This window comes from Aptenodytes forsteri, unplaced genomic scaffold (genome assembly GCF_000699145.1).
Source record: "Aptenodytes forsteri isolate BGI_AS27 unplaced genomic scaffold, ASM69914v1 Scaffold467, whole genome shotgun sequence".
NCBI classification, from domain to species: Eukaryota; Metazoa; Chordata; class Aves; order Sphenisciformes; family Spheniscidae; genus Aptenodytes; species Aptenodytes forsteri.
Genome location: NW_008795298.1, coordinates 880,299 through 907,448, shown reverse-complemented (window position 1 = coordinate 907,448; position 27,150 = coordinate 880,299). Strand labels below are relative to the sequence as shown.

General features: G+C 38.7%; 1 protein-coding gene across 1 annotated transcript in view; it reads left to right on the top strand.

Moving 5' to 3' along the window:
- The first annotated feature begins 16,400 nt into the window (after positions 1-16,400).
- The window catches only part of BMP2K (BMP2 inducible kinase), a 39,205-nt gene continuing 28,455 nt past the window's right edge, over positions 16,401-27,150 (top strand). The window contains exons 1-7 of the mRNA XM_009279316.2: positions 16,401-16,515; positions 18,269-18,374; positions 20,058-20,200; positions 20,498-20,619; positions 21,633-21,714; positions 22,353-22,485; positions 25,158-25,261. Of these exons, the coding sequence (XP_009277591.1) occupies positions 16,459-16,515; positions 18,269-18,374; positions 20,058-20,200; positions 20,498-20,619; positions 21,633-21,714; positions 22,353-22,485; positions 25,158-25,261 (747 nt within the window). The 5' untranslated portion in view covers positions 16,401-16,458. The remainder of the gene's footprint in view (positions 16,516-18,268; positions 18,375-20,057; positions 20,201-20,497; positions 20,620-21,632; positions 21,715-22,352; positions 22,486-25,157; positions 25,262-27,150) is intronic.

The window sequence follows — 27,150 nt, the reverse complement described above, 5'->3', positions numbered from 1 at the left end:
ATATTAGCTTTATGAAAGATTTGGCCTAGCTTTGAAAGAAGCTGCGCAGGATGTTATTGTGGGTGTGTGTGTTTTGTTTGTTCAGCTGAAAGGTTTTTTTCCTTTTTTTATTAAATCTCAGTATTTTGCCTGTCAACGTAGAAAAGAAAAACTTTGTTAGTTAATAAAAGTAGAATTTATTTTCAGACAGGTGTTAACTAGAAACCAGTGATTCTAGGAAGAGTATGTTTATTTCTCTGGGCTTTTGTTAGTGTAATATCAGAGCTGTCAGTCATTAACTACTATGTTATGCATATGGAAGTATTTGTACGGTTCTTCTGTGCGTGGAGAACTGCAGTTAATGCCAGAGGTGGGACTCGGTCTCTACGGAGCAGCGTAATTACAGGCTTACTTTCCTTTTGCATCTGGGAAGAATGAGCGTGCTTTAATATATACATGTTAACTATGTGAATTTAGACATCTTTCTAGCTGTAGATATTTGTTTGTTTTAGCTGTAAATGTGTGCACACATGCTGTCTGATGAATGTCTCAATTATAGCTAAACAGATTTCACCTCAGGTTCAGAGGAAAAGTGTTTGAGGTAATCAATTAGGTTGTGCTTCTTGTCTCTGGTGTTGTTTTGGTTTACAGGGTTCTTTTTAAGCCTCCATTCTTGAAACTGTTTAATTTCTTAACCTTGGGCTATATTTTACTTGTTGTGGCTATTTTTTGCCTCCATAATAGTCTAGGTAAGTGGGTTACCACAGTTGAATGAATAGCTCTTCGTAAGCAGAGCTGTGTTAACTGACACTATGAATGCTCTATGCCTGCCAAAATGTGGAGTGTAAGAGTGTCAGGTAACAGGTGGTTCTAGTAAACAAATTCTGTTCTGCATTTGGGACTAACCAGGAACACAGACATGGTCAATCACCTAATTGTAACTTGATTGCTTGAGATGCTGTCCTTTTCCTAAGAAATTGTTAGATTTGCAGGCACCTGTTTTGGAATGGAAGTTTTTCCTCATGTGTTTTTATAGGTTTATCTTAAAAGCTGTTAATATACTGGATGAACAGCTGCTTCCTGAAATGTTGGGAATATTTGCCTATTGCAAATACGTTAAGCTGAAAGTCTGAGGCTAGTTTGCAGAACGCAGTGATGCTAAGCAGCAGTACACTGACGCAGCTCATGTCATCTCTAGTCTGTCGTTCTGCTGCGGTAGAGATGGCTTGTCCTGTATTTTCCTCTCCAGCTTAAGAAGTTAGGCAGTGAGCGTGAAGCCCCCGTTCCCTTGAAGGGCTAGGTTCTGGTTTTTCTCTTCATCGTTGTCTAGCTGCTGACAAGGAAGGAAGATGAATTCCTCTTCTCCTGCTTTCCTGGTTGTCTTGGGAATGGATTTCAGTCCCTTGAGTGTTTGTCTACTGATTAAGAAGGTAGGAACCTTTCCCTTTCTCTTCTCTGATTAATGGGTTCCTTGCTCATGCTTGTCTAGATTAGTTACTTTTTACTAGTAGCAGTGGGATGTCTTGGATATGGGTGGGGTCAGTTGTGAAACTGGGTCTCTGAACAGAAGCGGGGTGGAGGAAAATGCACAGGAAAGTACAGGTTAATGACTAGAAATAAAAAAAGTAACTTGATCCTAGGGGTCTGTTTTAATTAAGTAGGGAATATTTCTTTGGGTTTGAGTAGCAAAAGACATGCTGCTTTGTTCCTGAGCAACATGAACACAGGTGTTATGAAACATTAAGTCTGTGTTGTGGAACTGAAAAATAGCTAACTTAGAGTGTTCTCCCTGTAAAGGCATGAGAGTCTTTTCTTAGCCTTGATTCTAGGTTACGTCTGCCTTGCTACTTCTGATGAAAATGGTAAAAATACTGAAGAAATGATCATACAGACTCATGTGAGAGTGAACACCTCTTAGGTTTTTTTTTTGTCTTGCTCTTCAAGCAGTGTCAAAGCTGGTATTGATCTGAAGAACATAGCATCCCCTTAGGGAGAGTCATTATTCCGCAGATGGAGAAACAAAAGATGAAGGGATTTGCCCCAAGTCATACAACAAGTCTGTACAGGAGGTATGGGTAGAGTTTGGAACGTCCTGTCTCTGTGGTAGTTTCTTCCTTTTCACTTCGGTAATACTCTATGCCTTGATTGCCATGTACTAAACTAGGAAAGCAATTCTGATATTACAGGACTTGAGGAGATGTTATTTGGAATAATGTATATGTTGGGCTTCCTTCCAAACTTGCACATTATTTTAATGGATGAATTTGTTCCTGTGGCGCCTGGAAAATTTAATGCACGAGTCTCTAAGAGTTATGGACTAATATATAGGAATGGTCCAATTCTTGGTTTAATTCCTGTTCTGTTGTAATGACTCATTTTACTTCTCATTTTTTTTAATTTGTTGTTTGAACTGTGATTTCTGTCTTTGCATCTTGTCTTTCAGTAGCAGTTCTAATGAGTTATTGCAGCATTTTGCCACTTTTCTTATGAAACAAAAAATAGTTTTACAAGTCAGTGATTAATATGATATGTTCTTAGTTCTTTTGCAACTCCTGTAGATTGAAAAACTGAACGTGCTTTTATTTAGAGAAATTGCTGCTAAACAATTCTATTTCTCTTTTGTTTTGGATAATTACTAAATTACTTGTGTGAACCTGTGAAAGTGGTGTTTTTTTGGAGAGAGAAGCTATGGAGTAAGAAAGCTTGGAGCTAATCTTCATCTAACTGCTAAAGGTGAATGGGCTTGGTCTGTGCTGTTTAAGAACTCTGACAGAGCCAAGTGCTCTTTGGAATTGCAGCGGTGTAAACACAGGAGAAGGTGATTCCTCTTAGTACTTTGGTTTCGAACTTGATGTCTTGCATACAGAGCAAATAGATCATTAAAGAATATAAGGGACTTAATTACTCTGCTGACACATGTATAACGACCTGCCTTGAATATAGTATGTGTTCCATGAGACAAGAATAGGAAGGGGGAATGAAATTTGTTGTGTCAGTGTTAGACATGGGATCAGTTCTATTTTGTGCATGACATGCAGGAAAACAAACTTTTTGGAAAAAAAGGAAATGAAGTAATGGTGTTCTTGGGAGCCCTGCTGTCTCTCCATAGAGCTCAGTAGCACGGTCTGTGTCTCTAGAGGTGAGACCTTCACCTTGAGTTCAGTTTAGATATCACTTATGTAGTATCACTTGGCTTTTACTTAGTGAGAACTCATGAAAGCAGCAGGAGGATTATTGGTTCTCCGAATGAGCTATCCAGAGATTCCTCAGGCACTCTGAAGATAGAAAAGAAAGCTTATATTGTTACGGTAATTTAAAAAGCAGTGTAACCATACAGGAACTCATCAAAAGAAAACAGTGTGCTGCATCTAATTTGGTTTAGTCATATAGACGTCTTTGAGTTCCTCCAATCTTGGTTTGAATTTACAGTATTACCTTCCCAGCTTTGTGCTTTCTTGAAATGGTTGATTGTCTCTATCAAACGGACTATTTTACTTCTTCCTTTTGACTTGCTGTTCTGTTAAGTTGACATGGAATTGTATAGCTGCATTTGTAAGAGGAAGTTTTTGTTGAAGGACATCTTTGGGTTTAGGTGGTTACGGTTAGGGTCCTAACGCTTTCATTTTTTGAGACTAACCTAAAAACACGCGGGCTTCCAGACTGGTTCATTTAATGAATGATTGCCTTGTTCAGAGATACCACTGTTGACTGACTCTGCCTTGACACGCAGTAGATGTATGTAAGGTATTAAATGATTTTGATAATCTTGACTCTGTTACTCAGAATCCTGTTGCCATTGCAGCATAGCTTGTTCATTTAAAATGATCAAGCTGCTTATACTGTTTAGAAGTTTCCATGTCTCTTTTTAAATGGTCAAATGTCACAGTGTGAAGTTTGAAAGTATTATTACTGAATGAATCCTAATCATAAAAGTGATGTAAAATAATTCAGGTAGCAGTCTTAATAAAGAGATGCTTTGTATGCAAATGGAAGTATTCAAATTCATTCAACATCTACCAGATAGAGCTTTAAGAACTGCCTGCCTCAATGTGGGTGCCAAGGAAATATTATTACCTAAAATATTTTTTAAATCCTTTTTATTGGTATAAGCAGGATGAATCTCAGATATTTTGCTCTTAAGAAGGTTTATTAGTCCCCTGTTGTTCATATGCCAGATAGACCTATATCTGCTTGTTTGTTGTTCATATGCCAGATAGACCTATATCTGGTCCTTTCCTATGGTCAGAGTTTAAACGTATACAAGTATTTGCAGACAGCTAAAGAAGATAAGGTGAGTTAATGAAAATCCTTATGTTGATCGCCTCAAATACTCATATCGGGTATTCCTAACAACTAATTCCAGCCATTTAATCCAGTTTTGATCATGCTTATGTATGAAAAATGGTCAATGAACTCACTGGTGATTACACTGGGATGTGAAGATGTGAGTGAGACTATGTAAACTCTTTCTAGCGGTGAAGGGTTACGTGTTTCACCTTGCTAATTTACTGTGTGTATGATGCCTTAGAAAAATGGTAAACCAGAGAATCTTCCTGTGACGTCTGCCTTAGTCTGAAATGCTTCTAGCATTATGAATGGCTTGGTTTATCTCTGCATGGCCTGGTGACTCTTTTGTTTCTGTTGCAAGGAAAGGTGGCACTTCTCCAAGATGCTGTAGAACTAGCCGTTTTGCTGAAGCTGGGAACCTTATGCGTTGCCTTGTTTCTGTGCCATGGTAGCTTTGTGGTATTCAGTGGGTGAGTTATTCATGTGTGACGTTACAGATCCATTCTCTGACTTTCTCCGCTTTGGATGCTTAGGCTTGCATATTGAAATCACAATTAAAATAGTGATTTCAAGGAAAAGGAAAGACAAACTACAGAGCAAATGAGTTAGTTAAAGAAAAGGTGTTTGTTTTTTTTCTTTAAGTGGCTGGTAACCATTCAGTATAAAAATGGAGTTTAGTTCTATAAAAGTTGTGGTGGTTGCATATTAGGTATAAAATGTATCTGTACCCGCTGGTTTAACCGTTCTGTAACTGTTTTATTTTGACGCTTGTTTATTATTTAGTTAAAAGGTGTTTGTTTTTTTTCTTTAAGTGGCTGGTAACCATTCAGTATAAAAATGGAGTTTAGTTCTATAAAAGTTGTGGTGGTTGCATATTAGGTATAAAATGTATCTGTACCCGCTGGTTTAACCAACTGTTAACTGTTTTATTTTGACGCTTGTTTATTATATTGGAGTTAGTTGTTTTTTTTTAAATAAACTGTTCTGTGCATTAAAAATGCTTAGCAAATGACATTTGAAATCAATCTATAAAATGAATTGAATTCATGATTCTATTGATCATAGCCGCAGCGTTGTAGGATGAGTAACTTCATTTTCCTGTCTAGTCTATATTCACAGGTAATGTCATCGTCCTGCTTTTCAAACTCCCTCTGTTTTCAGTTCAGAGTACGCTACAGATGGAGCTGAATTCAGTGAACAAAGTCGGGAGGGATGGGGAAAAAAAATCTTCCCACATGTTGAAGATGCAACTACTGCTAACACCTTTTTTGGTGTGTAATTTTTTTTTTTCCTACTGTGCTAGCGGATGCTCGTTACAGATGTCTTATCAATGTCTTGGACATGTTGAGAAGCTTTCTCGTGAAAAGTTGGTCAGGAAGCACATCCTGCCTAAAGGCGTCACCTTGGTTACGTCTTGAGTAACATGGTATGTCTAGCGTACTAAAGTTTGAGAGACTAGAGGTTTAATGGCACAGTGAAATGGAATTGAATTAACTGTTCTGGCCTAGATTACACAGCATAATCCCTTATATAAATGTTTAGTCAACCGCCTTGACCTTGGCCAAAAAGAATACAGTGTCTAGGTTGGTTAGTAGGGTTCTGTTGTGTGGGTTTCTATTTGTTCTTGAAACTTACTGTTCGGAAAGGGAAGCATCAGTGACGTGAAGCTCTGTGTCTTGGAGAAAAATCTTGCTTGTTCCTGCAAACAGCTGTCACTCTTGACAAGTGTTTCTTGGCTTTGGAAATGTGGATTGTGTTTCTTGAACTCCTATCTCTTATTTTTTTCTTTAATTCCATAACTGGTTTATGCCAGCTAGGGAGATTCTAAAAATGCCAAGTTAGTAAAGGATGCTATTGTGAGTGTTGTAATGCACTGTGGATGGGGAACTCAACAGCAATACTCGACATAATTTTGTAGGCCTGTACAAAGGAAACTCACTTTAAGAATGCTGACCTGCTCTATAAAGAGAAAGCATGTTTGTTTAAGTATACTGGGATGTGCAAGAAGTGCATTTGTAAAGGAAGAAAGAGTTTGAAGAAAATAAATGGATTGGTTGCATTACTGTGTATCTCAAAAGTAAAAATCGTCTGAAGATCCTTGCGTTGTTGGAAGAGTGTCTTGTTCCCGGGTTCGAAGATGGTTCCATGAGCACTGAACTAGAAGATGTCGAACTGAATGCTGTATTGCTTTTGTTACTCATGTGCCTGTAAGCAAATTGTTGTACTGTCTTTGTACAGTAAAGGGCATAAGATAACTCTGATAACTGTGCGTTGTGCTGAAGTGTTTCCTGGTCCCCGCCAATGCCGGGAGCAAACCGGATTAGTCTCTTCAAACATAAATACTTGGACTGTTTCTGTGAGAAAAAAGCTCTCGTTCTTTTTATTAGAAAAACTACAGTACCCTTCCCTCTGTGTTACATTTAACTTCCATTTTTAGTAACTCAAATAGCAAGTGTCTGCATGACAGTGTAGGACTAGAGCTTTAAGAGCTGACTTTGTGAATGAAGCCCAGCGGATTGTGACTTGTTGCCAAATTTTACCATAATTTCCTACTTTCAGTTTCTGTTAGTATAGATAATGGACCCGTTTAATACTCTCCAGTAATTTCTATTACAGTGTGATTTCAGAATCTGCAGGTGAGAAGAGGTTAATGTTTTGATCTTCACAATCAATTAATTGAACTGTTGGTGATCTACTGGTCATGTTCTGTGCTCTCTTCATTATTGAGAGAAGGTAAGTATTAGTTGCCTTAAATACAATAATCTGTTAAATACAGTTGTAGAGGTAAATGCATTAGGTTTTTTTTCAGTGAGTACCAAGAGGTGGTTGTAGCATAATATATGGAAGTAGTACAGTGGTTGTGACTAATTCTCAGGCAGCTTGATTCAAAATTGAAATGTAGAGAGATTTTTCATATTTCTTCTAATAAAAGTATGGGGTAAAGAAGGGATCAGTTTTACCGTAAGAAATATTATGTTTGTCTTAGGTGCCTAAGATGTATTACTTATAGGGTGTATCAAATGCTTGCCTTTTTTTTTAAGAGCTTTTTTTTTTTTTTGCCTTAGGGTTGTTGGTCTTAGATATTTTTTCCTTGAGAGAGAGGGATGTTACCTGATAGAAGGGACGAGAGCAGAGTCTTTACAGAGGATAGGATTTTCAAAATTTAGAGAACTTCACCCAAACAGCTGCAATGTCTATCCATTGACTATTTCGGGCTTCCTTGCCGGTCCTTATGGGCCAGGAGGGAATGACGGCGTTGTCAGAGGTGATGGTTAAAAATTCCTGTTAAGGCTTTTTGATGAGTAGTAACTTCACTGCTGTGAGGAAAAATTGTTGAGGTCAATGCCATAGGAATACTTCTTGGGATTTAGAAGAAGAATAAGGTGCCGATTTGGGACGGATACTTTTAATGTTTCTCTGTATTCGATGCCCTCGTGTGTCTTACCTATTGCCTGTCCTGATGTGAGGCTATTTCCTGTCATTTCTGGGCAGTTTCCTGTAGCATATTGTGTAGCACTTTAATTTGCGTAGAGTTTATTTTTTGCACTGTAGCAAGCTTTCGGGATCTTTGGTGACAAGAGAAAGTATAGTTGACATGTTGAAGTTACTAAGTATGTGAACTTTGGGGTTAAAACTTTACAACTGCTTCATGATAAAAATACTAGTACCTACTTGCGTCACTGGACTCTGTGGGGTTTGGTTATGACTGCACACTGTATCAGTTGATCTAGTTATTTTTAAATGGCTAAAAAATGGAGCGGTTTGTGCATTTGGCATTTGTATGTAACTGCTTCTCTCTTTCCCAGTAAGAACACCAGATTAATTAACTTCTTTTTTTTTTTCTCCCAGTTTGGTACCCGGGCATGTCTGGTACATAGGTGTTACTAAATGAGAAAACTTATCACAGAAGTCTATAGCAGACCTTAATTCATCTTTGCCAGAGCACCTAAGTAACTTGAAGTGTCTTGAATGCCCCAAGTAGTCTCAGGTGCTTATGTCAAAGCTTTTTGCAAAGTTGGACTGCAGTTGGTGCTAGGAGAAATAAAATGTGAGAGTGCCTGCTCATCGGCAGGGCTAACAGTTCAACTAGCAGGTAGAGGTATGCATAGCAGACCTGCTTTTTATGGGGTGTTCTGTTGGTATGCGATTCACAGCTGCTATTTGCACAGCGCTGCCTTAAGAGCAGATGCTGGTTTGAAGAAAGCAGTGCTTCTTGTCTAAACTAGCCCTGGTACTCAGATTGTTACACAGTGGGAATTTGTGTGGGCAGTGGGAAAAGGAACAATGGTATGTCCTTTGGAATGCATTGTCTGCATGCTTAAAATAAATAAATTAAAATAAATATTGAACTCCAAAATGCATGTGTGTAGAAATGGATTATTTTAAAAGTAGGGAGCTATTTCTGCTCTCGGATTTGGGAATGCTGAGCTCTTGAGCTTGCAGGCAACATCTATCAACTGTTTTTCCGGGTGGAGCTGTGTCTCAGAGCCATGACTCTCAAGTTCATGACTGAGACTTGTGGAACATGCTTTACTAAAAATATACACACGTGTGAGCATATATATAAAAATATATAAAAATGTGAAAAAAATATACACACGTGTGAGCATATATATGAAAATGTGAATGTGTGTGTGTATATATATATGATTAGTGTCACTTAATACTGCCTTTATTCAGCAGGAAGGCCACTTTACAGTGCTTTCAGGCCATTGAGTATGCACAGGTGTTACGGCTTCGGTTGGCAGCTGTACAGCTAGGGTGGTGAGACACCTGATGTACGGCACCTTCCTGATAGCTGGAATGCTCTTGCTGAGCTCAGGGCTAGCAGTGACTGGTGCAGTGAGGCACCAGTGTAGGAGCGAATAAAGTGGTGGCACTGTACTGGGATGATGAAAACTGGATGACCTTCAACCTACGCTTTGGAAGTCTAGCATGCAACATGAGGTATGTACCAGTTGTTGCAGGAATTCTTGTTGTATTGCTGGGAAACTGATACCTTAAGTTCCTGTTAATATGTAGCTTCTCAACAATCATGCGGTGTTTTGAGTCTGATTAAAAATTTGCAAATGTTTGAGTAGTTTGCATTTTTAAGGTTTTGCTGTCACAGATAGAAATTTTGTTAGCTTGAAGAACTAAATAGTGTTCTCTATGCAAAACTGAAGTGTTTCTTGCGTATGCTTTTACTCTATCGCTCCCATAAATGTGCCTGCAATACCACATCTGTACTGACTAAGAGAAGACAGTGCCTCTGTGGAGGAAGGACTTGCTTCGTTACGGGAAGGAGGGAGTTTCTGGTAATTTGAAGAAGTGCCCTGTAATTATCCTGATAGGATGACAATGAACATACGGCGTTATGGGCATTGTAGCAGTACACCACGAGAGAAGACATTGAGCAGCAGGATGTTAAGAGGGGCCTGTGTGGCACGATAGCAGTGTACCAGGATCACAGAAGTACTCTCGGAGCTCCAAGAATGTGCTGTGTTAATTATATACTATGTGAAGATGTGATCAAAACAGAGCTGCAAGAAGTAGCTCTTGACATGGGTTTATGTGCAACTGTGGCAGAAAGGAGTTTACTCAAAATTCCTGGTAAAATAGCACATTGATGTGGTGCTTAACACTTACTGAAAAAGGGCCTTTCCCAGTGCTCTATACGGAAGTGCATGTGGGTATGAAGAGCTGTTTTTTCATGAGGTCATGCTTTTCTTGTGGAGAAGGACTACTTCTTTCCTGATTTTTTTCTTAAGCGTCCTGTTCTTTTGGACGCTGGCTTCTTTGGTGTCTTGGCACCTCATAAAGCTGTAGAGGTCAGAGTTGTTTTGTTTTCCGGCAAAGAGCATGTGCCTGAAACATTTAATGAGGCTTTACTGCTGTCCTTCATTATGGACTTGCAAGAAGGTTTTTATTTCTTCGTATTGCTTGGAGCCTATCTGCAGGGCATTCATGCTACTACTTTGAGAGGGACTGGTCGTCTTCTGTATTTTGAGTGGATTTGTAGTCCTTAAAATAGTTCACGTTTGTACATTGGGCTTGCAAACTATAGTGCTCAGAAGACTATGCAATTTCAGGAGGTATGTAGCTTCTGAAGGAGGGGGTGTCTGGCCGCAGGTCAGTCTGGTTTTGGAAGATACTTGAGACATCTGGATGACTTCTGGCCCTAGAATTAACAGAGCAGATGTGTACGAAGTGATACAGGCAACAAGTGAGGCAGGGTAAGATAGCAGTGAAAGCATTGCTAAAGGCAGAAGTTAATTCAGAACACAGATGAATACACATAAATTGTTATTGTATGTTAGATTATGTGAAATGCAAAAAAGCCAGATCTGGTATTTCAAAGAATATTAGCATGTGGATGGATAGCAATCCTGTTGCAAAGGTGGGGGGAAAAAGGGTTAGCAGCGTATGTGTGGGTAGGTGGGTCACTGGAAAATAATTTGCACTTCAACTTGTTTATCCAGCTTTGCGGAGAGAGGGACACAAGGCCATCTTGCTGGCCAAGGTCATATGAAGCTGAGAGCCAAACTTGAAAACTGATTTCAAATTAGAAATAAACTGTCCTTTAGGTTATTCGGCTTTATTAAGAACAACTTCACATAATGACTGTAAAGCCAGTTCTGGAACTGTGCCGTAATGGAGGCAGTCATGTTGGCCTTACAGCCCCTCTTAGGGCTCACAGCTCTAAGGGTTAGTTTTTTCAAAAACTGTCCTTTCTTTAACTCAAGATTATATTTAGTTGTTGAGAAAGTTAGTAAATATCTGTCCAGATTGTGTAGGTACATAAGAACATCTAGGATCTGTTGCTTCCCACATCTATTTATTCATTCATTTCAGGGTTCTGAAGTGTACAGGAAAACTGGATCTAAATACTGTATCTGAAAGTACCCTTTTATATAACAATTAGCTTTATAAAAACTTATTTTTTGACTATTTATGTGTCTAAATGGAAATGGATGTTAACACTCGGCCACCTCTCCATAACAGCCAGGTTGTAATGCATTTGTAGAGAAGCTTTTATACCTTGCTGGCTTTGTGAGAGTGACTGTAGTAGCTACTGTTTCTGGTTCAGCATTTGCAGGTGTGGATAGTGGTTATTGCGTATTACTATACAGATAAAATCCGTCTGCTCATGAAGTTCTGTGCTGTTTGTCTGAGACTTGAGTATATAGTCGAGTAGCTCACCAGTTGGAGGAACAACATTTGGTGCTTCACTGTGTTTTAATGGTATATTAAAAAAATCTTATTGTCTGTGTAACTAAAATATGCATAACGTTGTTCGGAATATCTTTGTTGATATTCTTCTTGTATATTAAAAAAATCTTATTGTCTGTGTATCTAAAATACGCATAACGTTCGGAATATCTTTGTTGATATTCTTCTCGTCTGTCTTCACAAAGTGGTTGTCAGCAGTCTGAAAGATGGTAAAGGTACTGGATGATTCTGCAGCCTTATTTTGTTCTACCTGAGTAAGCAAATAGGGTATTTTGAATTCTGACAGCTACACCGTTTCCTGGTTCGAGTTTCAGGAATGTAACATGGTAAAGCATAAACAGAACCTTGAGGCCCATGAAATTTTTCAAGGTTGATTTAAATATGCATAGGAAGAAAACAAACTAGAAAATGTGGCTGATGTAGAATTTCATTTAAAAAAATCCACAAAACCCCAAAACATTGCTAGTTAGCTTGTTAATGAGATCCCAAAAGTGCATGGTTAAGATGAAAGAAATGACCATTCAGGGTAAGAAAGAGGTGTGAATTTCAACTTGTTGAGCTTTGTAATGAGTTTATCAGTCAAAGCTTCAGGGTTTTAATTCTGCTAAGTATCTACTGACTTAAATAACTGTAGATGTTATAGAAAGGCTTTTCAATAAGTATTTCAAGGAGAAGTGACTTGTGCAATATGACTGTCCTGTTTAACTTAGGTATTCAAGTCTTGGATGAGTTCGATGGAGCTAAAACACTGTAAGAGATTCAGCTCCTACAAGTCTTTTGTGGTTTAACCCCAGGCTCCAACTAAGCCCCACACAGCAAGTGAGAAAACTCGTGGGTTGAGATAAAGACAGTTTAATAGGGAAAGCAAAAGCCGTGCATGCAAGCAAAGAAAAATAAGGAATTCATTCACTGCTTCCCATGGGCAGGCAGGTGTTCAGCCATCTCCAGGAAAGCGGGGCTCCGTCACGCGTAACGGTTACTGGGGAAGACAAACGCCATCACTCCTAACGTGCCCCCCTTCCTCCTTCTTCCCCCAGCTTTATATGCTGAGCGTGGCGTCATATGGTGCGGGATATCCCTTGGGTCAGCTGGGGTCAGCTGTCCCGGCCGTGTCCCCTCCCAGCTTCTTGCGCCCCCCCAGCCCGCTCGCTGGTGGGGTGGTGGGAGAGGCAGAAAAGGCCTTGAGGCTGTGTGAGCGCTGCTCAGCAGTAACGAAAACATCCCTGTGTTATCAACGCTGTTTCCAGCACCAATCCAAAACACAGCCCCATACTAGCTGCTAGGAAGAAATTCAGCGCTCTCCCAGCCAAAAGCAGTACAAAGTCTTAAATCTGGGAAAGGGGATAGAGATAATTTGATTCTAATGGTACAGCACACAATGAAAAGGACGTGTGTATTTTGAGGGGAAAATAGCATCTTGTTAGCTCTTTGAGGCAAGGGCAGAGTAACAGAGATGAGTCTTGGCTGTGAGGCCCGCAGATGCGGTGCCTCATTGCTTCACGCTTAACAGCAGGCTGTGGAACGTTCTTAAAAGTTAATGGGGCCAATGCAGGTTGGATAAGTGCAGTGCTGTTGTCATCATGCAAAATGATACTTTTCTTGTTTTGCATACGAGTCTCTTCAGAACTGCAGTCAGTCCCATACTGAGGTCTTGAGTGCTGACTGTGTTAGTTCCCCTGTGGTTTCCTTAGTTGCTTTTTCTGTGGCCTCGGAATTTACGTTTGAGTTGGTTCTTGAGGATGTGGAACAAAGGAGAAAAAATGGGGTTGTGGCATTATGCTCTCTGCCTATGCCTGGTAGCCTTATGTACTGTTGTCTTGAATATGTGAGTGGCACTTTTTAGATGGTCTCTAAAATCATTTACTGACAAGTAAGCTGAAGGGTTTGCTACACTGAAATACTGAAATGGCTAAGGGAGGTGAGGTTCGTATAATTGTATTACTAAGCCTGTTGACAGCCTGAGCACATCTGCAATTTGCTAAGTTATTACATTTGGTCACTGTGCCCATTCTGTCAATTTCGAAACAAAGGTACTGTAAATTTTGGTGCTCTCATAAATAAGAGCACCCAAAGTTATGTTGCGTTTTGATGGAAAGGCCTCAAAGTTAGCAAAGCTATTGCTAGTTGCCCAGTAGGTGAAGAATATGTGCTAGTCAATTAGTGCCTGCATACTTGTCTTGGGCCCAACTGCAGCATGTTGTGGCATTTCTTGACCATGGGAAGATGGGGAGGTACTTATGGGATGCTGTAGGGGAGTTGTGACTTGACTATATTAGGAATTTAAGAGGGGAACCAGAATTGTCACGATGGGTGCTAAAGAACGGAAGCGTGTAGAGAAGATAGTGGCTTAGCATCTGGAACTTCCTTGTTATCTTTTTATGTGCCATAGCTTATGACGGTTTTGTTTTAAGCTTTCATGGATGCGTTGTGTTATGGAAAACTGAGTGTATTTTCTGTCTTCACTGATATGAGATAATAGAAAATTTTTTTCAGTTTCTGAAAATGTAGGTGAAATGCCAGCTCTTATGCTGATGAACATTGGAAGTGTAGTTCTGCTCAGTCTACAATCTTGAGTCTCTGGGCAAAGCAACTATTCATTATTTCTGGTTGTGTTTCTGTATAGGACAAGGCCATGTATGTACCCACCTCCTTCCCCGCCGGATAGCAATGTTTAATAGGAGTTTTCACGAATGTTTAAAGCGCTGATTATTGCTTGCTTTGGTGCATTCAGTGAGAAGTTTAACATCAGAAATGACTTAAAAGGTTTAAAGTTTAATGGTTCAAGGTTTTGCTGGGTGAAGATTCCCAGAACATTGGTGGCTATTAATTTTCCTGTAAATATTAATATACATATTGAAGTTTTTTTCAGAGTTATGCCACTTGGCCCTTTGATGAAAGGACTTTTATAGTGGTGATATATACTAATGGAAGACCATTCAAGGTCACATATTTACTCCTTGGCAAAAAGGGGAATAGGTCTGCTTTTACGGCTCTTTCAGGGTTCAAGTATTAGTTAATATTGCCACCTAATGGCAATAACAGCAGTTGTCTGAGTATTTAGGTTTTTTCAGTGCTTTCTACTGATTGTTTTTACCCAGTCATGACTGCTCTGGTTACATAAAAGCAATTGTCAGGGAAACTTGAAATCTGGCATTTTGTTCTTGTCCTCCTGCTAGTCATAGATAATTTTAAGGCTATAAAACTGGATAAAAAGATAAGAAGTGGTTTTTGTCTTGTAATTGTTTGACTTTTGTGCTTTACCTGAGTATTGCTTTATAGTTTTGGTCAAGTATTGGTGCTGAAAAAAGAAGCCTCTTTTTATTGAGAGGATAGTACAAAAAAATCTTCCAGTAACAAAGGCCTGCACATCACTTTTAACATAACTCCCCAGGCTGGTATTAGGGGAGGCTTATAGGATCATTTTAGCCCCAGATGGAGTTTGGTATTACAACTTGAGTAACTTCAGAGAAGGTGTCCTGTTAATGTTTTGGGAAGGCCCTATGTAAACTTGGTTAAGTATAATAATTTTGCAGAACTTAAGCAGTTGTATTAAAATTGGCAGTAATTCTCTTTTGACAGCATAGCATCTCATTTGGCTAAATGAGCAGTTAAGTTAAAAAATAATAGATATTTAATCCTCGAGAGAATTTCCTAATAAAACTTAACTTCTTCAATTTTAAGTTATGTGCACATTTGCTTAAGCCCATGAGACTTGTATCAAATGAGGTGCATTATACTTAATAAACGCTGCTTGCAGATTATATCAGGAAACATTAAACGTGCGCGTTTCAATTGGCTGCCTGATTATCAGAGTAGTTAATCATTTTAATTTATGTATTTCTGTCCTGATTGTATACCATAGTTTTTGCACTAATTGAAAGTTCCCACGGTAATAGTCAGCTTACCATCAGACAACATTCAATAAAGGAGAGCGTGGATTGACATGAGCTCTTCTATGAGGCAGATTTCCTAAAAATGTGGGAAAGCTGTGCGTGTGAACCTTGAGGTGATGCTAATGTGATCTGCTTGAGGCCTTGAGCAGTAGTTAAGCCTGACAGAAGACAGATAAAACAGGCGAGCATTGTTTTTCCCGTTGGTTTGACTGAGCGTTTGGAAGTAGTTTCTGTGTAGGCTGTTTTACTTTGCTTCTGAGTATAATTCCTGTCTGCATGATTCTTCTCTACCAGTGAAGAGGAAAAAGAAAAACCTCATACTGGGAAGCTGGGAGGTGAGCTTGAGTATATGGCTTGCAGTTCATGCTGCTGTTGGACTAAGAATGCTCCTGATTGGACTAGTTGTGGGAAAACGTTTAATTCTTAACTGCCTATTTAGTATGGTTTTAAATAAAACCACTACTTTAGAGTTGATTGCTTGCACCGTCTGTGATTGCAGGGAGGTTCTACCTGTCTTTAGGCTATGCTGAAAAGTTGCATGACTTCTTCAGTATCTCTCAAGACCTTTTCTTTTCTTAGTATTTCAATTTTTATGTTTTAAAATCTAGTTTTAGGGAAGTAACATTAACCTTTACCAAGTATTGGGGATTTAGAAATTGTGAAGATCTGGAGAATACCTTCAGATCGTTCAGGTTTCTGGATGACTCTGATAGTACTTCAAGGTTGATACCTGAATACATAGAGTTCGCACTAGGCTTTATAAGTTTCTTTGAATGTGAAAATGCTTTTCAAATATTTTTGTTAAATGTTGTAACAAAATAGTAAGATCCTTATGTTTTTCTCAAGAATACTTCACCTGTGTGAAATGGATTGAGGTAGCAGATCTTAAACTTCTTAAGTGTTTGTTACTCCGCACTCAATGACTGATATAGACTTTTTCATTCATTTCTTAGCATATAATAATGTTGGCTAGAGGAGTACCAAAACCTCAAGTAGCTTCATTTGCTTGTAATTGTTTTTTCCAGGTGGCTTCTCAACTGTGTTTCTGGTACGTACCCATGGTGGGATACGTTGTGCACTGAAACGAATGTATGTTAATAATGTGCTGGATCTCAACATATGCAAGAGAGAAATTACAATTATGGTAAGAAGCCCATTATTTGTAACTGGATAATGTGTTAATTTGTAACATATGTACACCAAATGCCTCTTCAATGACAATCGCTTCTAGACACCTTTTCTTTTGACCTTGCGGTCCTGATGTTGCACCATTAGTTTCAGAAACTAATGCTGAGTTTAGGGTTGGTGCGTGATTAACTTCTAAAGCAATTATAAAAAAATGTATTTGATACTGAAGTCAATTTGGTCAGTACCAATTGGAAGTAAATTCTTCCAGTTCTGCAATGGTAACTTAAATTCTGAAGGCCTTTGTGTGCCATAGCTGTGTTAGCTGTGAATGATGCTGCTGGTGGCTTCCCCGAGTATTGTCATCTTGAGTAGGCATAAGCATGTTCTCGAAGTTGCAGTCCAGTCCAGTGATATGAGTGTAGCTGAACTCCCCTGTCATCAGTTTCTATTGTTTTTCAGCAGATGACTAGCAAATAAGGAGAAACTAGGAGGTTTAGTCAGGCACACTTGGGTTTATGATTATTTGACAGGAAAAAAAAAAATTAAGGAAAAATTAGTTGCTGACTGCGCAAGAGAAAATCTGTTATATTGCCTTCTAGCAGATAGTATGAATACTATTTATCTCCATCTCCATACACTTCTAGCTTACACGTGTTCTAATCGTAGCAGCACCTGTTTAATTATCTGATACGAGGTACTTTTATGTTAACCTTAAGTTACCTTATAGGCAGCAACTCTGTAGTACAGATGACAACACTATATAGTCAGATGTGAAATAAGCATTGCTTAATTCCACATGCAAAATGGCTCTTTGAAGTTGTTTGTTTTTTTCTCCTTGGGGACACCTTCAGTTGCTTGTGTGTAGTAACTTTGTAATAGTTCAGACTACAAGAGTTGTGTTTTTTTTCCAGCTACCTTTTTTAATAACTTTGAGAGACTGTTTTACAATTTAGCTTATGTCATGGTTTAACCCCAGGTGGCAACTAAGCCCCACACAGCTGCTCGCTCGCTCCCCCCCTGCCCTGGTGGATGGGGGAGAAGAATCAGAAGGGCAAAAGTGAGAAAACTCGTGGGTTGAGGTAAAGACAGTTTAACAGGCAAAGCAAAAGCCACGCACGCAAGCGAAGCAAAACAAGGAATTCATTCACTCCTTCCCATGGGCAGGCAGGTGTTCAGCCATCTCCAGGAAAGCGGGGCTCCGTCACGCGTAACGGTTACTGGGGAAGACAAACGCCGTCACTCCGAACGTGCCCCCCTTCCTCCTTCTTCCCCCAGCTTTATATGCTGAGCGTGGCGTCATATGGTGCCTGTGTTATCAACGCTGTTTCCAGCACCAATCCAAAACACAGCCCCATACTAGCTGCTAGGAAGAAATTCAGCTCTCTCCCAGCCAAAACCAGCACAGCTTAGGATTGGCAGGACTAGCTTGATTGTTCCATATCTCCTACATATCAAGGCTCTAGCTATTACTACTTCACAACGTTGTTTTAGAATGCTACAGTTTGGATGTGTCCGCACTGTCCAGCGAGTAGCACGTGAATGTACTTTTCCGAGTAGTAATTGCATTCTGTTTGATATGTAGCAGTCACTCTGACACAGCTGGCAGCGATGAGCTTATGTTCTGTTTTTGTTGTACTTTCTCAAGGGGGTCCCTGTGGGACAGGGGCTACCTTAACTTGAAGTCATAAAAGATTTTCTGAAAATTTGTACTATCTTTTATTTGTTTAAATTTTTCTGTGCTGAAGTGTAATGTACACTTTCTTTTCCAGAAAGAGTTATCTGGGCACAAGAACATTGTGAGCTATTTGGATTGCGCTGTTAACTCTGTAAGTGATAATGTTTGGGAGGTACTCATTCTCATGGAGTACTGTCGAGGTAAGAGACAACTCTTAGGTTTTCAGAGTAAATGCAGGGAAAATGTTTGTATTGATCACCTGGGATTTTTTCTTAGCATTGTTCCCTTAATATAAAAGGTTGACAGATATATCTCACAGCTGGAATCCAATTAGTTCTTTTTGCTTTTCTGTTTGTGTTGTTGCTGTTGAGGCACTGAGAAAATGTAAAAGTCAGTTTCACATGGCTTTGTAATTAAGTATGATTAGAAACAGGGAAATTATTTGTATATGTAGGAAGTGAAATTGTTCTCTTCTGCTGTTTGTGCTAATCAACATTTAGCTAGAACATCGTTAGATAGGAGAGATTGGCAAGCTTTTCACTGCTGTTCTCCCTCTGTTATTTTTGTTTTAGATGAAAACCTTAAAGATGCTTTACTCTTACCTGACAGGTGACTTGTTTTAAATGAGCATAGCAGAGTTAGTGTTGATAATGCTAGCCAAAAAGAATAATAGTCCCACTTCATAATGTAATTTTGTTTCAAACAATATGTAAAAACAGGTAGTTCCTAGATTATTTTTTCCCCACCTCACATATGCATTGGAATAAACTTGCCATTGAGTTTAACTTCTGAAGTTGATCTAAAATTTAGGGTAACTAGGCACTGACCTCATAATACAAGATGGTGCCTAACCCAAATAGCTGATGATATTAGAACAAGTGCTACAAGTACGAAGTAAATCTTTCTAGATTAGAAAGAAAACCCACCCCATTGTCTGTAATGCTCGAAGAACACTTTCAGTTCAGATTTACATCGGTGTTATTTGCAGTAGAAGCAGCAAACATTACAGCTTGTGCAGTCTGTACCATAAGAAGCCAAAGACAGTCTTGATGTACGTTTTGGGTAAAGGAATAACGAGATAACTTCAAAACTAATGGCCGCTTTTTCGGCCCTCTACCCTGCTTGTATGGGTGAATTTCTGGACCCTTGTGGGAGCTCACTTCTGACTCCCTATTGGTAGCACTCCTTCCTTAATTATAATGATAAATAGCCATGTGGATGTCAACTGTCAGATGACTTGACAGTGTTAGGCTCTTCTTTTTCAAAGCATCCTTGTTTTGATGGAACGCTCCCCAAGGCCTTGCAAATACCGAGTCTTGCTTCATCTGTTGGTGTTAAGTGAGCCTTGCGGTAGGAAGAGCCTAGTATTATCTGGTAAAATTACTTCAAGAAACAGGGAAATACTGATTCCCGATCTTAGAAGGAAACCTATGAACAAGTTAAGTGACATCTTTCTAGAAGAATGGGTTCAGGGCGCTTTTTTTTTATTTGTCTCCCAGAAAGACAAAGAGAGAGGGTGTCTAGAATATGAATTAAATTGAACTCGGTTGGCTGACAGGGTTTTGGCTATGGATCTAAATGCAAGAGACACTTTTCAGGTAACATCTTTGTGTGATGGATGCTTTTTTGTGTTTGCGACAATTCATCCCAAACGGGTTTCAGTCATAGGGACTCTTTTTTTTTTTTTCATTGGAGACAGAAATTTTTCTGTCTAGGACAATACAAGTGTGCGCATTTGGAAAACCAGGTTTGTTTTACTTGAATACAGTGACTGTGGAAACCTTTCTTGCATTTTTTTTTGTGGACTTTTTGCATATCAGTAAGTCTTTACTTCTGTACATGACAGTAATTACTAAAAAAACCAAACCTTGTCGTTTCTTTAGCTGGGCAAGTTGTGAATCAGATGAATCAGCGTCTGCAGACAGGCTTTACTGAGTCAGAAGTAATGAGAATATTTTGTGATACCTGTGAAGCTGTTGCCCGGTTGCATCAGTGCAAAACACCTATAGTTCACCGGGATCTAAAGGTACGAACTTAATAAAAAGGAACATCTAGGTTAAAATCAATGATCTACCTGAAAACGATTGAGAATATAGGAGGTATTTCACTGAGGCTGACTTACAGTTACAGAAGCACTTGCTGTTGGTGGAGCTGTAAACAGAGGGACTAAACCATAAGATATCATTTATTGCTAATGCCAAGTCTATCAGTTGATTTCTCTGAAAACTTTCCTGTTTGTGTGTTAGAACGCGTAGTAACAGTTAACTTTGAAATTAATGCTGTTATTTTCATCTAATGTTTCTGTGTGTTATTTCCTTTCAAGGTGGAGAATATATTGTTAAACGATAGAGGGAACTATGTTCTCTGTGATTTCGGCAGTGCCACTAACAAATATCTTAATCCTCAAAAAGATGGTGTTAATGTGGTTGAAGAAGAAATTAAAAAGTAAGTTCACTTTTAAGTGGCCTATCATAAGCGATGGCTGTGGTGCTAGGTAACTCCATGTATTATTGTGCAGTGTGCACCTATCTTAATATGAATTGAAATTAATTGTTGAATTTGAACTAATGCTGACATATAGTCAAACAGTGGAACTATTTGGTAACACATTTCTGCCATTTATTCAGTTTGTTTCTGCAAAACTGAGACTCTTAAGAATAAAACTTGGAAAAAAGCATGCTGTTTTGAAATTAAATTGTTCAAAAATATATGTCTGGCTACTGCCCATTTTAGGAGTTTGGTATTTTAAATGTGTGCTTTTTTAATACAGCTAACGGTATGAGAGAAAAAAGAACTGATGTAAATAAGCATTGGAATGGATTTAGGTAGGGTCTTATTTATAGAGTAAGGTCCATGTTCATTCTCCTGAGAGTGATCAGAAAAATATTTTAACTTTTACTACAGGCGCGCTCTTGAAAACATATATTAGTTTGGTTTTGCCCCTTCAGGCTAACTACTGCAGAGGAATAAATACAGGCTACTTGTTCTCAAGTTATAAAGGGATACAGTTTTTTTTTCCAGCTCTGAAAAATACTTTGACTACCAGTTTAGTAATTATTTTGAGATGTTAGTTTCTTGAAGTCTGCATTCCGTATGTTTCAATCTGTGATAGGGAATACTCTCGTAGGACTCTTACATTACACATTTCAAATGACTGGTTATTGCAGTATTTAAGCAAAGAGACTCTTGCAAAAGTACATGTGGTGGGGAAATAGCATCAAAACAAAATTTTGGCTGACGTAATATCTACTCTTGTATATGATAATTTTATGTTGCCACTCCAAATATTATCTGTGATGCTGCAAATGCAATAAATGTCTTGCATTGCATAGGACAATTCCAGGCACATATCTGAAACTTGGGTGTGAACGGTGTGTGCCTGGCAGATTGAGGAAAACACGCTTTTAGTTCTGAGGCACACTTTTCATCTACGTCCTCTTTAAATTATATACTGCTAGGTATACAACACTATCATACAGAGCTCCCGAAATGATCAATCTTTATGGAGGAAAACCAATTACTACAAAGGCAGATATCTGGGTAAGCGAAAAATCGGGTACTACGAAATATGGAACTAATTAAGAGGTGTGGGAGGGAAGTTAAAAGCAGCATTGACTAACTGAACAAGTAATTCTTTGAAAGTGAAATATATCGTGCAGCTGTATAATGCAGAGTATAGTAAGAGGTATCTTTGGTATTTATGTCTTCTGTAAATAATATGAATGCCATGTGTGATCATTATGAGTTAAGGGGGACATGATTTAGTATTTTTTTCGTTTTTGTTGGCTCAGGTTGCTGCTTGATAGTCAGCAGTGATTCCTCGTGGAAACCTGTTGGCAGCATGATAAGGAGAGGTGGCTTTATTAGGTGATGCGCTAAATTCAGCGGAAACACTAGTAGTATCTCTGGGTGATATGGCAATGTGAACGAGCTCTTGGGGTATGCTCTAATTTTGGTAGTTCGTTGGCTGACATAGGAGTCAGTGGGAAAGAGAGCCTTTTTAGAGCTGCTTTATGTATCACCTTGTCACATCAACAGTGTGTTTCATAATGCAGCTTCTACATAACAGTGTAAGCATCAGCTGTAGCTAGGATGCGATTTGTTTCTTGTTGGTGGTGCTTTATGGTGTAAAAGGCTTACTCTCATCCCTTTACAGTGCCTGTATTTGTTTTTTACAGGCACTTGGCTGCTTGCTGTATAAACTTTGTTTCTTTTCGCTTCCCTTTGGAGAAAGTCAAGTTGCTATTTGTGATGGAAGCTTTACCATTCCGGACAATTCCCGATACTCTCATAATATACACTGTTTGATAAGTAAGTATCTGGATTCTTTTGCCTCGTAAATCAATTAAAACAGAGAAGATGCTGCTAATGTAGGCGAGAGACTTTGTAAGTATGTATCTGGATTCTTTTGCCCTCGTAAATCAATTAAAACAGAGAAGATGTCGCTAATGTAGGCGAGAGACTTCGATGGGTGGTGCAGACCGGCTGGGTTCTTGAGTGAACAGTGGGAGTTGCTCCTGGCTAGTATGTGTCTTGCAACTCCTGCACTTGCCCTTGAAAGGAGTCTTGCTTATTCATTTGCTCAGTGGAGGACTGTGCCACAGGATACAGAAGCGAGATGCTGGCCTAGAGAGGAATTCCAGAAACCTAGAGGAAACTTCTTTGAAATGGTGCTAAAAGTGAGCCAGGTGAATGAAGTACCAACAACTCTTTCTCCTGGACAGCTGACATGTTAAAATCACCTACTGTATTCTGGGCATGTAACGGATGAGTCGGTAACTTCAGAATGGAAACAGAATAAAACAGTGTAAAGACCTGCCAGATGAAAGTGTACCTCTCAACTCAGAAGAGCTTTGTTGAACTTATAAGAACTTTCTGGTTTATTTGGGAGGCATGGATAATTTTTTTTATTTCCTTAGGTGACCATAAGCCACAAAGGGGTAAGGGGAATGAAAAGAGTAGCTCTTAATTTATTCATAGTTCCTTTTTGCTCTTAAGTGTGTATTTTCTGTGGAATGTCAGACCACTAATAGTATTCTCTATCCAAGTTGGACAGTTGAGATTAGAAGAACTTGAAGTGCAGGTTTAGCGTAGAAATATAAATGTACTGCGATGAATTGCACTGGCAAGAATTTTATAGTCGTTTCATGGTTTATAACAGAAAAAAATCTTATTAAGTTTGTGTAACCCAAAGTGTCAGACACCAACTCTGGCAGAAGTTTGAAAGCACAAAGGGTATGAAGGAAAGGGTATGAAGGAAAACTTAGGATAACAGCAAGCTCTGAGGCTAGTGATTAATCTGTTATCCAGGTACAGAGATACAGGATCTAATATTTACAGTAATAATGAGTGTTTCCAGTTGTCTTTGTTTTCAACTTGGAGCAGGTTACCTTGAAAGAGTGTGACTGACAGAATATGAAAAATTCAGGAAGTTTGAACAGGAGCTCTTATAATTTATTTCTAAGTTATGAATGTGTTGACCACATAGTTATTCCTTTTATATAGTAGGAAATACCAAATCCAAACCACTTTTTTGAGCACACATTTGTAATTGAGAAATAGCAGTTACCACGGTAAGCATTTGCCTTTTGCAAATATTTAATAACTACAAAATGAGATTAATTTTAGAGTTATTAAATACTTTTCTCTTTGTCAAAGTGCTACTTTTAGAAGAGTACAGGTTTTAATCCTGTCTCTTTGTAAGTATGAATGCTGATTTATTAAGATTCAGTGAACTGCTGTGCCAAGATGAGCATTACTGGCATGGAATATATGTGGGTGGGGAAGAATCTCATAATGTAAACTTCCCTTCTTTACATTTGAATGGAAGCCAAAAAAAGCTGCAGTTGGTCATAAAAGGTATTTCAGGGACTTCTGGCTTCATCTCAGCTCTTGTACAAGGCGGGGGGTGCGAAGCACCGAGCTGAACATTCTCCACCTCATAAATCTAATATGTCAGAATCAAGTGGCAGGAGTCACTTTATGATAAGTGTTCTGTTTCCACTTAATGGTGCTGTCACTGCAAGATCAAATATGCTTTATTTTGTAAAACCCATTAAAAATAGAAGTTACGGTGAACTATATTGGCTGTGAAATAATGGCTTTGAGTAAAACTGTAAGATCTGTCTAAAATTATATTAATTAAAAAACCCCCCTACTTCAAGACTTCTTACAAAATCTTGTCTAAGGTTGGCTGTACGACTGAACACTTTTGGAAATGTAGCTCAATTTTCTCATCAAAACTGAGAACTTAAATTTTCTTAGGTGGTTCATTTCTTTGTAGCTGAAAATACTTTTAGAGGCTTAGCTTGTTTAGAAAAGATCTTTCAGTGTTTGTTTGGGTTCTGTGGTCATTTAGGCAAGGTTTTGTGACTATGTACTCTGTATCATATTGTAAACAATATCAAGTAACTCTTATTTGCTTGCTAAACACCAAACCTTCTAATTTGGGAAACTCATGTTTCAGAGGGACATCAGAAATTCTGTGTCTTGTCAGGAAACAGTCCTTTTATCCATGGAACTATATATATTTTTTAATATACAAAAGCGTGCATAGCCAACTAAACCTGCAAGACTAAAGTAGAACCTTAGCCTGATTCAGTTAAATATATCTGTGAATCTTCTGTTAGCTACATTGACTTTTGTATTAACCCTAGAAAATTCTAGTACAATGAGTTGGTTTTATGTGGCTTCCCTGTGAAGTTATCAATTACTACTTCAGTTTAGCTACCCTTTCCACAATCGAGTGTCAAAATATCAAACAGCATACATCTTCTCCAATTGTATTTGACGCTAGAAAATACTTGGCTTGACAAAAAGTATTTAAAAAAAACCCCCCAAAATCCAACATAACAATAAAAATTACTCTTTCTGGGATAAGTTCATTGGGCGGAGCTGCTGAATTTCTTCTTGCTGGTAGCGTGCTGTGTCAACAGGCTTTTTGATATCCAACAGTGATAATTTGGTCTTACCAATTTTTGCAGGATATATGCTTGAACCAGATCAAGAACAGAGACCTGATATCTTTCAAGTATCTTACTTTGCCTTTAAACTTGCCAAAAAGGATTGTCCAGTGTCTAATATGAATGTAAGTAGTATTTAATTTTTTCCGTATTTTTAGTGTGTTTTGTAGGCCGCATTGACAAAAGTCTGTCAAATCAGCTGAGAAAGATTATTGGAATTTCTTCATAAACCTTCTTCCTAAATTTAAAACGTACGGCGGAGTACACTTCAAGCTGCTATTGCGTACATGCAATATTAGCTCTCTAAACTAATTATTTTTTCATTTTGAGGGCATAGCTTCATCAATTATATTGATATCGGACCAATACCTGACTTACAGAATCACAGAATAGTTTGGGTTGGAAGGGACCTCTAAAGGTCATCTAGTCCAACCCCCCTGCTGTGGGCAGGGACATCTTCAACTAGATCAGGTTGCTCAGAGCCCCGTCCAACCTGACCTTGAACGCTTCCAGGGATGAGGCATCCCCCACCTCTCTGGGCAACCTGTGCCAGTGTTTCACCACCCTTGACGTAAAAAATGTCTTCCTTATATCTAGTCTAAATCTACCCCCCTTTAGTTTAAAGCCATTCCCCCTTGCCCTGTCGCAACAGGCCCTGCTAAAAAGTTTGCCTCCATCTTTTCTATGTTTTTAACCATTACTAATCTCTTGTGTCTAATACAATTAATAGGAAATATACTATAGAATTTAAACTTGTTGACAATAGAAGGTTTAATGTTGTAACTGTAGTGTCAAGAGTACTTACGTTTGTTCTGGATAAACCCTTTTTCGTAATCATCCTTAGCAATTAAGTTAATCCATTGGAAGGACTACAGTAAATTGGAAGGCAAACAGAATAGTGCCTTGGTTAGCTTGCATTCCTACCTTTATTTTTCATGAGTTTGAACTTTGAAAGTCTGAACTTTCTCTCAAAGGTCATATCATTCACAGATTTAATTACTGTGCAATGGAATTTGAGGGCACATCAATAATATTCACTGTTGTAAAGCGATTGTCAAGGTAGGCATCAGGAAAAATCCATCTCAAAATTCATTTTGGAACAAATGTAAGTTATAGTAAACTGTGCCTTCAGAGGCGGACGAGTGAACTTAATGAGATCCCTTTGAATTTTTTTATCGTTGATCCTTGTAGAAGAAGGTGCTCAGTAAATGTGAGTGTTGCTTTTTGGAAACTCAGGTTAAAAAAAAAAACAGAAAACCTTAAGTACTTAGCGTTTATAGGTACAGGCTAAATTTCAAGTGGTTTGAATGGATTTGCATTGTGCTGTTGCAGCGTGTGAATAGGAGGTGCAATAACCGTACTTTCCCTCGAATACTTTATCCTGAAATATGAGCATATCTTGACATAACATAATTTGGGAATTTACTATGTTACTCATAGGAGAAGTAGTATCGCCTCACACAGGTGACTTGAGAATATGTCTGTTTCTTGGATTTTTTTATTTTTCCCCTGCTGATAGGAATTGCCTGCTTACTTGGCCCTTTGCCTTGTGACAGACATAGAAAAGTAAAAGTGCCTGGAGTATTCTTACAAAGTGAAGCTGTTTCGTGTGTGTGTTTTTTCCACTGGAGTGCTAAAACAGCAGTAAGAGCAGCAGTCTATGCCCTGGTTTCTGTTGCCATTGATTTCCTCTGGTAGTGCTTGCCCCTCTAGCACCCACGGCTGCCTTAAAAGAGAAGCAGCACAAAAATGTGCACATGGATACCCCTGACCCTCCCGCTCGAAGTTTTGTGAGAATATAACAATGACCATTATAGGTTAGAAGAGAGGCTGGCTGAGTGCAGTATACTGCCTTCGACAGCAGCTTATTTTTTCAAGGGAAAGTTGGAAGTTGGCCTGTCTGTGTCTTTCTTAGACTCTCGACTAATGCCAGTACTGATGGTAGTCTTCAGAAGTGGTATTTGATAATTAACTGTCTCTACTATTTGTGACCAGATTTAGATTTGTGTTATTT